Consider the following 15,607-nt stretch of genomic DNA (forward strand, 5'->3'; position numbering starts at 1 on the left):
TTTTTTCATACAAATTTTGCTTTTTCAAGTCACCACTAGAGTTCCTAAGATCGTTTCACCTCATGATAGTACTATGGAAATATATATACAATGATGGCCATATGAAAATTTTTGTTTGCATCCAACATGGATGTAATGGCCTTCCCACTTCGGAGTTAAAATAAAAAAAAAACAAAAGCAACATTTTTGACAGACAGCTGCCAAAGTATATGTACAGTGGTGCCAAATGTTTGCATGGATTTCAAAAATCTCGATGTCGTTTTTTTGCACAAAATCTATATAGATAAACAAAAAAACACAGCTAATGTACAGGGGGTAAATTCCCGATCTGATTTTTCACATGAAAACTGAAATGTTAAATTTTTATCTGTAAGTATCAGTATACTTACAGATCGGGAATTAACCCCCAGGTCGATTTGTTTTTAATCAAAAATGAATTTTTTTTTGTAATGCAGCTTTTTGCAGAGATTTGTTCTGAAAATTAAATGTAAATATGCATTAGAATGTTGTTGCTGTTTCTTGTGTTTTATTTTTCCACAAATAACAAAGAGAAACGACAATGATAAATGGGTAAAAATCCTAATAGTGACACTTTAAAATTAACATTTTTTGCTCTGCTGAGTTTCTTTAAGAATTTTCTTGTGAAAATTAGGGGAAGAATTAAAAAATGATACCAAGTCACAGTTATCCTCACAAGAAAAAATCTCAAAAACTCCAGAATTGGGCTGTAAATTTCATTTCCTAAATCTATGCCTACGTTCTGTAACTTAGGCGAGAACTTCTCGCATCGAAAAATTTTGAAACAAAAATTCCATACGTTTCTCTATTTGGAAAAATAACCTGTGTCTGTATCTCGATGTGAGAAGCACCCCTGTAAATTTTTTATTCCATTGGAATTATTGGAAACTTTCAAAAAAAAAGAAAATATTTGTACCTTTGGCCATCAAAGGTCATATAGACATAGTTTTACAATAAATATCCCAAGGCTCGGTAGTCCGAAGGTAGAGCAGTCGGTCGGCGAGTGGAGGGTACCGAGTTCAAGTCGCAGTTAGGACATGTATTTTTTTTCTTTAATATTCTTTTTTTTATTTTAAAAATTTAAGTGATACAAAAATAAATTACCGTGAACACTATTTCAGAAGTAACATCTCTTATTTAATGCAAGATTATCAAATTTTTTTCAAATATCTTACTTTCTCGCATTCTTTTTGCTTGTGAGTAATTTTGGCAGTTCAATCGAGAAATTATCTCGATAATTTTCTTACAGACACAGTTTTATTCACATTTTTCCAGTCTGTCAAGCATTTTGATTCAGAACTGTTTCAAGGCGAGAAAATTTTGTTTATAGAAACAAACGAATGTGAGAAAATGATTTTTGTGTCGATTCACATTATTTTTGTTCCGATTTGCGTGTTTCATGCGAGAAATTTCTCGATGCGAGAGTTACAGAACGTAGGCACTAGTTTTAGAGTTGTTCAAAATGTAGCATCACCCTAAAGCCTAGTACGCAAATCACGCTAAAATTTATCTTTCATACAAATTTCCTCCAAAGATAAATTTTAGCGAGGATTTTTAGCCAGGTAGTACGCAGTTCACGCGCTAAATTCGAATTGTCATCTACTACTTTTGCAAAAAGTCTCCACTCAATTTAGCTCGCGAAATAATGCTCAGCGCATTTTTTCACAGATAAATTTTGACATTTTTGTGGTCGTTGTTGTTGCTGCAAGGAATAAGAGGCAAAAAAAACCTTGGAATATAATAAAAGAAGAGGAACAAAACAAAATGAGAGCGTAAAAAAGGTATTCTGCAGGTAAAAAAAATATGTATGTAATATTGAATGTAAGCAGGTATAAGTAAATGAAACTGTGATTCAGCCGTTATTTTTAAATTTAAATTTATCTTGGCTTTTAGCGAACGCGTGTAGAGATAAAAATTGTCGAGATAAAATTTAGTTTAGCGCGATCTGCGTACTGGGCTTAAGTAAGAAAATGTAGCATATAAGAAAAAACACACCAACTGCAAACTCGACCTTATTAAAATAAAAACACCTTGATTAGATTACTACCCCATCTAGTGTCTACTATCTGTGGCTAGTATAAAACGAGTATCGATTCAATTTCATTTCATACCAAAATAAAACATTTCGATACTCGATTTCCATTCCCATATAATTCCATATTTCATTTTCATTCATCCACTTAAAGAAGCCATCTTGTTGGTTAAGTGCGTTCTCTTCTATGTGTAACAAATAAAAAATTTAGAAAAAATACTTTTTCTTTGCAATTTATATCATTTGCTTAGAATTTTTGCAATTTTAAAATAATCTTTAACAAAAAATTGTAATATTTATCAAATTTTAAATAATGGGTGCTGACGGTAATACACATTTTTTGATTCATTGAAAATTTGTAAAGAAAATTATCGATTTTATTTTTTTCTTCTTCATCAGATCGTGATAGACGCCGTCATCGTTCTCGTTCGCGAGATGCCCAACGTCGTCGTTCATCTCGATCACGCTCCCGTGAACGCAAACGATCCCGTTCCCGCAATCGTCCCGGTCACAGATCTCGTCGTCGCAAACCATCTTTATACTGGGACGTTCCGCCACCGGGATTCGAACACATAACCCCACTTCAATACAAAGCGATGCAAGCAGCCGGACAAATTCCGGCCAATGTTGTTGCAGACACTCCTCAAGCAGCTGTGCCGGTTGTTGGGTCGACAATTACTCGACAGGCACGCCGTTTGTATGTTGGCAATATTCCATTCGGTGTGACTGAGGAAGAAATGATGGAATTCTTTAATCAGCAAATGCATCTGTCGGGATTGGCTCAGGCAGCTGGCAATCCAGTTTTAGCTTGTCAAATCAATTTGGATAAGAATTTTGCTTTTCTCGAGTTCAGATCGATTGATGAGACTACACAGGCAATGGCTTTTGATGGGATTAATTTCAAGGGACAAAGTTTGAAGATTCGACGTCCGCATGATTATCAACCGATGCCGGGAATGACAGATAGTCAACCGATTAATGCTCCAGCTAGTGAATTTCACTGTAAGCTTAACTTTTACTATCTTTTAAAACAGTTGACAGTTTAATTATTTGATCTTTCTTTTAGCTGGAGTCATTTCGACGGTTGTTCCAGATTCGCCACATAAAATATTCATCGGTGGCCTTCCTAATTATTTGAATGAAGATCAGGTAAGTGTTTGAAAGTGAGAAGAGGTTTTGTTTGTGGCGAAACAAAGAAGTTAAGTTTGAGATTACAGCATAATAACAAAGCTAGTCTTATGGACAAGAGTCGAAGTGGACTGGGATTCAATCGGATCTGCCGATTTATCTTTTTTTTTTTTTTTTTAGCTCACACGCAAATGGCAAACTGAAAAATTTGCCCTTTTTTTTCTTCTAGTTGTTGTTAATTTATATTCCTAGCAATTTGAATGGATGTTGTTTTTGCAGGTTTCTTTAGGTTAAAATAATGCAGAGCGGTGGTATTTTGGTTTCCATTACACATCAATTTTGTATTTTACTTTCACGGAAATTTCAGGTGAAACTTTGCTCAATGGTCTAGTTAACGTCTTTGATGATTTTTTTTTTTTTTTTTGCTAAATTCCCTAATCAAAAAAATCAATGTCCTACGCAAACATTTCATAATAGGTGTGTTTTTTTATTACCACCGCACACTGGTAAAAAAGGACTTTTTAGGTGGACATTACTCATAAACTGCATTAAAATTGTAAATTATCTTCTTCAAGTGCTGAGGATAAGTTTACTAGCTCTAGATGACTATTTTCTGCAGATTATCAGCTAGTTTCTACATTTCGGTTTTACTGGAAAAAAAATTGAAACAGGTGTTTGAAAATTATCTTATTGATTTTATTTATTTTTGAAGTTATAACCAAAAAAAAAATTGTTGCTTACAGAAAACTCATTTACTTAGCATCTGCTTCGATTTCAGCCGAAGTGATTTCGAATAGCTTTCGAAAAAAATTAACAAAATTGATCGAAAAATCAATTTTAATCGGATTTCAGTTTCCACTTAATTTTAATTGATTTCTGACACTATTGTGCACACTATCCAACTCCAACTGGATTTCAATTTTTATCATTATTCATAAAATGCTATTCATGAATATGCTTAAAATCGATGTCAAAGATAAAAAAGTGAGAATCGATAATTTTTTACCGACTTCCAAAAGTTTGATACATCATTGAAAAGGTATATACCTTTATTACAAAGAAAAAAAGCCTAAAATTGGTTCAAAATTGACGAATATATAGTTTTTTCAATGTCAAAGTCAAGTCAAAATCGTTGTTTTTGAACACATTTTGAATGCTTGAAAAGAATAGTGATTTGAGAAAAATTAAGTTATATACACTGAGGGAAGAAAAGAACTTAAAATCAACGAAAACCACGTTGATTCAACCATTTTTCGGAATGATTTTGCGTTTAAGACGAATATTTTAAAATCAAAGTAGAACATCGTTAGTTTAAAGTGGTTTTCTGTTATAAGACATCCTTTAATCAAAGTTGTTTCAACTTTGAAAAAAGCTTCTATTTAAATAAAAAAAAAAGAAAAAATTGGCAGCCACTGGGATCACTGGGCGAATGCTTTACCAACGTGCTATCTCACTGTTGGAAATAAGGGTGATAAAATGCAACTAAAGCTAAAGTCCGACAAAAATTAAAAAAAAATAACGTTGTTTCAATTCTAATTTAAAGATATTTCATATCAGTTTTTTCAACATTTAGTGTACCAAATTCAAATTGGGCTCATGGGCCGTTACTTGTTTCACTAAAATTTAGATCACACTCATGGGGAAACATAGCATAAAGCGAATCCGAATTTTTTTTATTAATTCTTTGGGCTGAAATGGCTTATAGGTAATCCATTTCTTACCTAATTTTCTTTATAAGTGCATTAAAGGAATGCAGTAAAAACTCTCATTATAAAAAGCTTTTCAAATAATCTGTTCACTCACATTAGTTGTGGACATCAGAATCCTTTTCTTGAGCGGTTTGTTCCCCAGATTTCAATTCAATCATTCCGTAAAAATGAAATTTTCACAGAAAATCTACAATATAGTACGCTTATGGTTGTGTATGGCTACAAATATTACCGGTGTGTAATCTCTATGAATTACTCGTCCGGACAACGAAAACCGGAAGATGGGCACAGGTGGACAAAAAAAGTTGCAGAACTTCAAAAAATTGTTTAGACGCTTAATTCTATCAAATGGGTCTCCACTGTTTATTAGGCATTGTTTACAAAACAATCTTTGTGTTGCATATACACATATAGTGCTGACAACTCTTGACAATTTTCAAAAAAAATTAACTCGGTTGAAAACAAACAGAGCTAAAACACGTTATCTTAAAAAATTATGCATAATGAACAAAGTCCTGGAATCATGTGTTGCTCTGAAACGACTGCTCTGTTTAACTAGAGAAATTGCCTCAAATGAAACAAATTGGGTGGTTTCATAGTTGTCAATCATTCCTTATAACTGTGTAAAGTCCAGTTTGTCTTTTAACTGACTTCAAATTTCAACCAAATGTTCACCTAGATGGAGCATTTTTACCACTGTGCACCGGTCTTAACTGGACAAAAAAAAAAAACGCAGTCGGGGCTAAGCAATTTACATGTTAAATGCAACAACACTTTAGCCCCTTGGATTTAGTTGTTTAGCCCGGAGAATTCTCTGGGCTGAACTTTTTCAACAGATTTAAATCTGTGTTACCAAATTAACTTGTTCGTAAATTGTTTAGAAATTGTTTAAAAACATTAAAACTGATGCTTGGAATGACAATTATTATTTTAAATATTTATTTAATAGTTAAACTGTTTTTTTTTTTTTCAAAAACACACAAGAAAACCCAAAAGCGAAAAATATGACAACTTTATATTTTTTTGTGTCAGCTGATTTCGGACCATATAGTATGCAGTGCTGCCAATTTTTCTCGCTAAGCCCCGAGGCGTTTTTTTTTAACCAGTTAAGCCCGGTGGTAATAAAAAACACACCTAATATCGTTACTTAAAAAATAAAATGCACGACTGGGTCGCACGAACTTGATGTTAGAGTTCAAGTTGCTTAAATTTTTAAGACTTTTTATAAAGAAATTTGGAAAATGTAGGTACTATAGGTATAGGTAAAAAAAAAAAATAAAATTCGTTTAAAAAAAAAAATTAAAATAAAATCTGAAATCAAATTGCCCTCCAAAACAAGTATGCAGTTTTGATTGATATATTAATATGTATTTTTAGAAAAAAAAATTTTCAAAATCGTTAGATTTTTATAAATAAAATTATTTATAAAAAAATAATTTTTTGGAAATAAAGTTTTAAAATAAATTTGGCCATTTTGTAGAAATCACTAATCAACATCTAAAAACAAAATTTCAAAAAAAATTCAATTTAACGTTTTCGAAAATTTGATTTTTCAAAAAAGAAATTTCAAAATTTTTTTAAAAATCCAAAAATTATTTTTTTTAGAAATTTTTGTTTTTTATTAAAATTATATAAATGCTTCTTCACAAAAAGTTTCGTTGAAATCAAATGAACAGTTTCGGAGATAATCGGATTTGAAAAAAAAAAAAAAAACGGTTCTATGGCAGGTACCGTTAATAATGATTTTCAAAAACAAATTTTTTTCATTTAAAGATAGACCTTGTCTTAAAACTTACATTTGAATTTTTTAAACAAAATCGTTGGAGCCGTTTTCGAGCAATTTTAACTTTACTAAAATCGGTATATGACAAGTACCGTTATTTGTGGTCCAAAAAAATTAATTCCAAAAACCCCTCTGGAGAGTCGCCAAATAACGCTACATACCAAGTTTGACATTAATCGGTCCATCCGTTTAGGCTGTAGCTCCTTATACAGACAGACAGACGGACTTCCGGGACCCACTTTTTTGGCATTCTCTACCATCGTAATATCATAGAAAAATGTTATCTCAACTTTTTTTTTTGTAGGAATGCATAACTTGATATATAGTTTTTATATCGCAAGTAAAAATTTGGAGAAAAGTTACCAGTGCGTGGATTTTAAATATTAAAAACCTTGAGATAATCGCATTAGTTAAAAATGTTATATTTTAGGTGTCAGGAATTTTATGGCTGTTCTGTTATTACGTCAATTGTGTATTTTGTTTAATGCGACTCCTTGTTTGTCTTGAGAACCATCTAGTTAAATAGTTTAAAAAACAAAAAGATTTCCTTGAAATTAAAAAAAAAATAATTAATCAACTATTTGTCATCCTCTCGACACATAACTTACCGTCTCCATTGCCAATGAATCCAACGCAATCGTCAGAGACGAAAAATGGAAAATTTACTTGAGTAGGCTTTTCTGTATGATAGATTACCGGTAACGGGTAGGGTATGTAATACTTTAAAAATCTTTCGAGACATACATATACATTACATAGTGCAGACAAGCTAGACTTTTGCTGAAAAATAATTCGCAACTGCAATTGGGACTCAAAATATGAAAGAACATTAGTACCGAAACTTAACCCCACAGTTTTCACAAAAATAACGTTATAACTTTGGCCGCCATTTTGTTTTGAACGATTTTTCGACTTTCACTTATAGCTCGGCTAATATTTGTTGTTAGAGAAAAATGTTATGAGGGAAAGTTGTAGTAAATTTTATTTCTCATAAAATATGTTGAGTATCTTTTTCTCTAAAACCTACCATTTAGGAATTACAATAAATTTCGTAAAATGCTGATCACATTTTTTTTAAATATTGACCATAAGTTTTTTTTTTAACTTTTATCAAAAAAGTTTGAAGAACTATTAGTTATCTATGTTTGTTTCACTCCAGGTTTTTTTGTCCGAGTTAATATTCCATCTCTTAAACGCATAGATATATGTAAGTTCGAAAAATCATTAAATACAAAATAAGGAATTTCAGGGTGATTGGCATAAAATGTTATAAAAAGCTTTTTAGCTTGGGTTGAGACAAGAAAAAAATCGTATGGAAAGAAGGGGTCTATTCCCCCATTTAGTCAGGAGGGGTAATTCTCTACAAAATTGACTTAATTTGGGAAAAAATTTTTTTTAATCAACGGTTATACTTACAATAACGTGTTATAACTTTTTGTAAAGCGAAAACACTCGGTCTTGTATCTTGTATTTAAAAAACGCTGATTTATAGTTTTTGAAAAATTAATTTTCAAAATCAAAATTTCAAAAAAAAAAAATCAAACCTAAAAAACAGGCCAAAGGTAAAGTACCTGAACAGGTTTTCTCGCCGCAAAGTTGTATTAATGGGGAATGCGTTAGAAATCACATTTTGTTTCCTCATGCTATAAGCGCCTGCAACACAACATCAGCTTTCTACAATCTTGGAAAAACAGAACCATTTGCAGTGCTTCAAAAATAAAGATTTTCATTACTCTTTAGAAGTTTTCAAACAAAAAAAAAAACGTTTTACAAGACATCTTAGCTAAAATAGGATAAAAATGTATCGTAGCCTTATATGGAGGGAACCTAGCAGTTGAATTAATTGTTTTTTTTTTTTTTGTAAGAAGATATCAATATTTCGTGTTTTTTACTATCATTAATCATGTCAATCATAATTCATGTCTGAAACTTAATTAAAATTGTTCAAATAGTTAAAAAATGAAAAAGTAGGCGTAAGAAGGGACAAAATAAAATTTCGTACCCAAAATTCTTATTCGGCTCAAATGCCAAAATTTACTCTTCATGAATGTTGTTAACGTTTTTAGTGAACACAAAAATGATTTTTCTCGATTTCGACGAGTCTTTTTTTTTTTGTGAGCGGAATTTAATGGTGTTTGTATCCCTTGTTATTGGTCAATCGTTTGATTTGATTGAAACTAAACTAAGTTTTTATGTTCTACCATATGTATGCTGACTGAGCGGCGCACTAAAATCAATATATAAAGATGTCAGTTGTTTTGAACAAACCTACTTTTTTGGGCTTGAATAATCCGGAGCCGTTTTGCTCCATTGTACTTGAGTTTCGACTAAATTGAAAAAAAAAAACTCTAACAAAAAAATGCTGAAACCGAAAAATATTTTGTGTTTTTAACAATTCACTTGAACCTAAGTGAATAGATCAAAACGACCTCCGAGTTCGAATCAGCACGTCGAAACACTCAGAAAATTCATCTCAGAATTGTGCTTGAGAAAATTTTTTACTTGAGCGACGACTCTGAATTCCGCTCTTATTCTTTTCTGGAGGATTATTTTTAACGAGATAAATTTATAGCCATCAGGTAAGGGTACTCCTAAATAAGTTGCGCCTCGTCCTTTCAAAGAATGACTATTATTTTACTTTCAAATTTTAAAAGTCTTTATCGGCCGATAGTTGGGTTGCTTTAGGATTCTCTTATGATTCCTCAAACTATTCCTTGTATAAATGAAATGTTTTAAACGAAGTTCATTTGCATTTAATGTAACCTTTATAGTTCTTTTTATTAAATTTATAACACCATTCTATCAGAAATTGATTCTAGTTCGAATTCATATTTCCTCCAAGCAGAAGTTTCATCGATGTTAACTAGACCAACGCAAAGATAATGATGGAAATTGTTTTAGGGAAGCTCCTTTTTTTTACAGGATAAATAATTTTGAAAGAATGCTTTTTGTGAAAACAAATGTAAAGCAATCAATGAAGGAAGTTTTAATGCATGCTCTAGTCTCTTTAAAAAATGTTAAATGAAACCATATTCTTCCTGGTGCTATGAAAATGATCATTGAATCGATGATTTCAATACTAATACATATACATATTAAAAAAAAGTTGAACTTTTAAGTTTTTCTCAAAATTGATGACGTTTTTCACAGCACTATCGACGATTAAAGATTAAAGTATTTACAACTGATATCAAAGTTTCGATATGTGTCAATGTTTTCAATTAATTTTTGTTCGAACGTGAAAACAACATGCCGGGAGGCCAGGACACGGCCTTTCATAGTTTTCATTTTTATTAGTCCAACATTTCGCGTCAATTTTGGGGGAAATAACTTTTTAATGAATATTAAAGTTTAATGAACCTCATTACAATGAAAGTGAAAATAATATATAAACATTTGCACCACTTACTAATTTGACTTTTTAAAATTTAAATAACAAATCGCTTAATTGTGTTTTAATTAAGCACAATTGAAATATGAAAAAAGCGCAATTCGATATTTATGTTAAACGCAATTATCCAAAGATAACTGTATATGAACCCTCTCAGTCATATACAAAGATTTAAAAAAAAATCTCAAAATCTCAGATTAAAAAAAATAATCTCAAAATCTCACATCTTTATTTCATGCAAAACAACGAACAAATTGATTGCTTCACATTCAAATTAGTATTCTTAGCAGCAACTTTCAAGAGCAAACATAGAATTGTCAATGAGTTAAAAAAAAAAACACACCACGGATTAAAAAAAAGCTCAGTTTTGGCTTCATTTGATTTTGAAATTCGAATCATGTTTGTCTTAAATGTTTTATTTAGCGGTTTACAGGTTCCAAAAATTATATTTTAGCAAACAAACGAAACAAAATGAACGGTAAAAAAAAAAAAACAAAATATTCATTTTTCTTTTTTGCAGCTGTTTAATTTTTCAGCAAATTGTTTCAGGAATTGTTTTATTATTTTCTATTTTTACAGCATTAAAAAAAAGTAAAAAAAAAAATAAATTAATTTTAAAATCAAACCAAAAAAAAAAAAAAAATTCAAAACGATACTGATATTAATGTTTCATTGTGTTGTTGTAGCTTAGGTTGCGCGATGCTCTTCCTTCCCCTGTTTTATGCGTTGTAACCATAGTACACACAATATAATGCTGTTTTAAAGATTGATTCTTCAACCAGAAAATATGCATAAAACCAAACCGCAACAAGGCAAGTTAAAAATAAATAAAACAAAAAAAAAAAACAATTTCAGCCAATCCTCAATATTTTATTTTTGAGTAAACTCAAGCCCTCAACAAACATATCTGCTATATTCAATTATGTATGTTGCTGTAATTTTTTCAGGAAAACCATCAAATGTATAGGATAGCTTACTCGTTTTTTTTTTTTAATTGCTACGCGAGGGAATTTTTTAAATAGAAAGACAAAAAACTCTAAAAAAAAAACAAAAATAAATATTAGATGATTATGAGGGTGTGAACGGTGAGTAATGTCATTAAGGTGGACTAAAGCTGAGTTTTTTGATGTTTTTGCTTAACTGAATACTTTTTACTTTAAACTTATTGAAACAGATGTTTAAGCTTTACAAGAAAGTATCATCACAACAGCTATTCGATTTAATATGTTCCGGAGAATGTGAAGTTAGGAAGTTAGAAACTTACTCGGTGGTCGGTGATTACTAAAATATGCTAGCATTTTTTGAATTAACCAACGAATAAAATCACATTTAATTTATACTTCTTTTTTTTTTTATAAACCAAACTTTTGTGTTTTCTTTCATCAAAATAAAAATGCTTTCTATGTTCGAATGACATTCTTTGGAGAACTTTCCTTTGTTGCATTCTGGTCCTTCGAATTTTTTTTCATTTATGAAAATGCTTGTCTTTAAGATGTCTTTTTTTACCTGAAACTGTATCCAATACGAACCGTGTTTCTTTTTTGTAGGTTGTAGACTTTGTTCTTAGATTATTATGCATTTTGTGACTTTTCACTGCGGTAAGGAAGGAAAACAGTTTTGTTCACAAATTTTTTTTGGAATTTTTGAAGAAATAATTATTTTTTTTCTATGATCAGTATTACAATAATTGAAGTCCTGAGAGAAAGAAGTTAAGTGACTTCTCTTTAATTTTACGATATAAAGGCTCAATTACTCCAGTCAAAGCGTCATTTGACCTTGCGCAGAGAGGCACTGTCAGTTTTTATTTCATGGATGGATAGGGGTATATTTAAAATGCTTAAACCCAATTTCTCACCACCTGATCATTCTTTTTAGCGGAGTTATTCACAAAAATGCATTTTTTGGGATATTTTACTTCTAAGCTAATATCTTTGCTCCAGATTGTCGTAGACCAAAAAATCTCTCGTGTGGGTCGTAGAGAGCTAATTTTTTTTTTAAATTGTAGATAATTTAAAGGGCTACAACAGTATTTTATTTTGTTAGCCAATACTTGCACTGTTTATAAAATAATAAGGCAAAAGTTTGCTAAACAAAAAAACGTCTTTGACTTAATATAACTTATTTTTTATTTGTTTCAACAAAAATAATGTGCACCAAATCGATAGAAAATGTTGTAACGAACAATTAATAGCTTTATTTTTTGTCGTAGGACACTCTGAAGCCGAGTTATTCCCAAAAATAGATATTTTTGGGTGTTTTCGCACCGGTTTTGCATGCGTTCATTTATCAATTGCTCGGCCATATTTGGTGATAAAGAGCTGATTTTTTCTGTAAAATGCAGGACATGAATAGGGCTACAAAATAAATTAGAAAAATGTCAATCATGATATAAGCTTTTTTCGAAATAATGACAAAAATGTGTTTTTTAACAGCAAGAATTTGAATTGTTCAGTGTCTTAAGCCTACTGAAATGCAGTTGTAATTGCATTTGTTTTCTTCCTAAGTTTTTGGGCCTGCCTATGCTTCTCGATTGTATTAAGTTGTATTCTATTGCTTGTTGAACTGATTCTCAAGTTTTTTTATTTATTTAGTCTATGTTTATTTTTTTTTCCCGCGGCATCAGGCAATTTTCACTTATGATTGCATTATCAACAGCAAAAAATAACTGATTCACTTTCGTAGAGCAAAGTACTTAAGACTCTTCCGTGGTGCCTACCAACTTTGATTGGGATCTCTGGGGTTACTCCTATGGCGCATCTAACCTTCGTTTTAACTATAGTCCGCACTTAGATTTTTGGAATATCATATTGTCTTAGAGAAATCCATATCAGATTTCGTTGTCATTATGTAAATCCCTTGAGGAATCATTTGAAGATAGCTGCACCCTTGTTCATGTTGGCATTGAATCTTGATATTTATCTTATTTTTGCATGAATTGGTGACGTTGCAGATTCAAATGTTAGTACAAAGATCTTTCTAGTACTGGAAATTTCTTATCTTTAGCAAACACACAATTTTATAATTCAAACTTCTTCAAACTTATTTTGATCGTATTCATTTCGTTAAGATTTGCAAAATATTCCATTTTTAGTTTTACACGTTCTATAGGTATTCACTGGAATCATTGATTGCAGTCTTTCAGTTTTCAATAATGCAATACACTAGCCCTTCAAAAAGTGATAACTTCCTTTCCCACTATCTTTAGATCTTATTTTTTTTATTTCTCAATAAAATAATATTTTATAAAAAGTAGCCGCTAGTAAAATGTTTCTCTTAAAAAAAATTGGTTAGTTATCTCGGAGTTAACGTTAATCTCCAAAAACTACTATAACTAACAAACATTGACAATTTAACTTTTTTTTTTTAACTTTAAGGCAAGTTTACACTTCTTTGTTAACTAACAAAGTTTGGTTTAGGACCCTAATGAAAGAAATACCAAGAGTGAAAGTTTAAGCATTCATAGCTCTATAAACATCTTTTTCAATTCATGTAATATACATAATCACAAGTCAAACAATTTGATTGAATATATTTTTCCTGTTAAGCAAAAACACCAATTCACCTATCACTTTAGTTCAAATTGACGAAAATCTTAAAATCGGACTAGGAATCTGCAGACGAAAAAAGAACGATATCCATTTGTCCCCTGTTAAATCAATTTAATCAAATTTATTTATTTTTTAAAATTAAAATTATAATATTTTACTTATATTTATTGTTTTAATAAAATTCAACAGGTCAAAGAGCTTTTGCTTTCATTTGGACAATTGCGAGCTTTTAATTTGGTTAAGGATGCTGCAACAGGCTTAAGTAAAGGTTATGCTTTTGCTGAATATGTTGATTACAGTATAACTGATCAAGTAAGTTTTGAATACATAAATAAGTTTCTTTTGTTTATTTTCTAATTAATTTAATTCCCATTTTTAAGGCTATTGCTGGATTAAATGGAATGCAATTGGGAGACAAGAAACTGATTGTTCAAAGAGCTAGTGTGGGAGCTAAAAACTCTCAAATGGGCGGAACCGTTGCTCCAGTACAAATTCAAGTAAGATCTATCTTCTTTTAACCATTTGTGGCACAGTAAAGCATTTTTAATATTATTTTAGGTACCTGGAATGTCAATGGTTGGTACATCAGGTCCACCTACTGAAGTATTGTGCCTGTTGAATATGGTGACTCCTGATGAATTGCGCGACGAAGATGAATACGAGGATATTCTCGAGGACATCAAAGAAGAGTGCAACAAATACGGCGTGGTTCGTAGTGTTGAAATACCTCGACCCATTGAAGGAGTCGATGTGCCAGGTTGTGGCAAAGTATTTGTAGAATTTAACTCTGTCGTGGATTGCCAGAAGGCACAACAAGCCCTCACCGGTCGCAAATTCAGTGATCGTGTTGTGGTAACTTCGTATTTCGATCCAGACAAGTACCATCGCAGAGAATTTTAAAACATCAACATTTTCGGCTTTTCCTTTAAATATTTTTTTTTTTTAATCTAAAAATTAGTTTGTGACAAGAAGTACAAAAAGTATTTCATCATGTCTGTTTAATTTGGAAGCGTGAGCATAAAAATAAATTCTGTATTCTCTTCAAATTGCAGCGCTTGTGTGTAGTTTTAAGCTTTTAGATAATTTAAGAATGAAACTAATGTCTTCTGGTTTTGCGATTGTATACACAAAAGCTGGCAAAGAACATAATTATTTAAAATACAAATAAAGAAACAGTTACAATTTTGCGACAAAAAAAAAAACACAGTTTATGATTTTTGAAAATAAAAAAAAGAAATTGTATTTATCATGTGAGAGACTTAATAAAAATAACTTCATTCTAAACTAAGTTTTTCGACCATTTCTGTAAGTTGGATATATTTTGAAGAAGTTGCGTTAACTTGCGCTTGAGGGCGGGCGTCTGGCCTCAAGCGTTTGACCTAAGCCAATTTGTAACCTTTCTTAGTACAGTGCAGGGGTTAACTCTTTAACTGCAAACGAATTTGAGTACAGTTAATTCAATAAGCGGTTTTGTAGCAGCCAATGAATACACAAAATTGCAAATAACTCCTAATATTAAAAATGAAACAATATTCTCATTTAATCCAGATTTAACTTACAAATTTGGTGAGTTACACAGGTCAAAAGTTTGAGAAATTCATTGCCTGAATCAAAAGGAATCTATGTCCTATCAAATTATATAAAGTTATAGATCAATTACAAATTATAGACCAGTGCCGATAATTTTTGAAAATAAAAAAATTATTAGCAGCATATGGGTGGTTGGAAAATTTAGGATAAATGGTATATGAAAGGGGAAAAATAAATTGCTCACAAAAAAATTGGGGGAAATGGGGTGGGTGGGCGAAATAGTGGGGTGGGTGTCAAAAATCGTGTTTTTTTACGATTTCTGTCAAAAGTAGACCTCCTATCGAAAAAAGATAAAAGCAAAAGTTGTAGATAGTATAAATGTCTACAACTTTTACTCAGACCATTTTTTTTATATAACATCAAAAATATGGAAAAAAAATGCAAAAATACGATTTTTTTATTTTTTAT

At 31.0% G+C, this 15,607-nt stretch overlaps 1 protein-coding gene across 1 annotated transcript; it reads left to right on the forward strand.

Moving 5' to 3' along the window:
* Positions 1 to 2,197: 2,197 nt before the first annotated feature.
* Positions 2,198 to 14,655, forward strand: LOC129908794 (splicing factor U2AF 50 kDa subunit). Its single transcript, XM_055985555.1, has 6 exons — positions 2,198 to 2,376; positions 2,450 to 3,052; positions 3,117 to 3,199; positions 13,799 to 13,921; positions 13,990 to 14,106; positions 14,168 to 14,655. Exons 1-6 carry the CDS (start codon positions 2,364 to 2,366, stop codon positions 14,507 to 14,509), a joined length of 1,281 nt encoding a protein of 426 aa, XP_055841530.1. The 5' UTR covers positions 2,198 to 2,363; the 3' UTR covers positions 14,510 to 14,655.
* Positions 14,656 to 15,607: the final 952 nt, after the last annotated feature.

This window comes from Episyrphus balteatus, chromosome 2, assembly GCF_945859705.1.
Source record: "Episyrphus balteatus chromosome 2, idEpiBalt1.1, whole genome shotgun sequence".
Classification (NCBI taxonomy): domain Eukaryota; kingdom Metazoa; phylum Arthropoda; class Insecta; order Diptera; family Syrphidae; genus Episyrphus; species Episyrphus balteatus.

Excerpts from the sequence above, each read along its gene's own strand:
- LOC129908794 (XM_055985555.1), top strand. Across the intron at positions 3,053-3,116 it reads TCCAGCTAGTGAATTTCACT|CTGGAGTCATTTCGACGGTT; the intron begins GTAAGCTTAACT and ends TCTTTCTTTTAG. Across the intron at positions 13,922-13,989 it reads ATTACAGTATAACTGATCAA|GCTATTGCTGGATTAAATGG; the intron begins GTAAGTTTTGAA and ends CCCATTTTTAAG.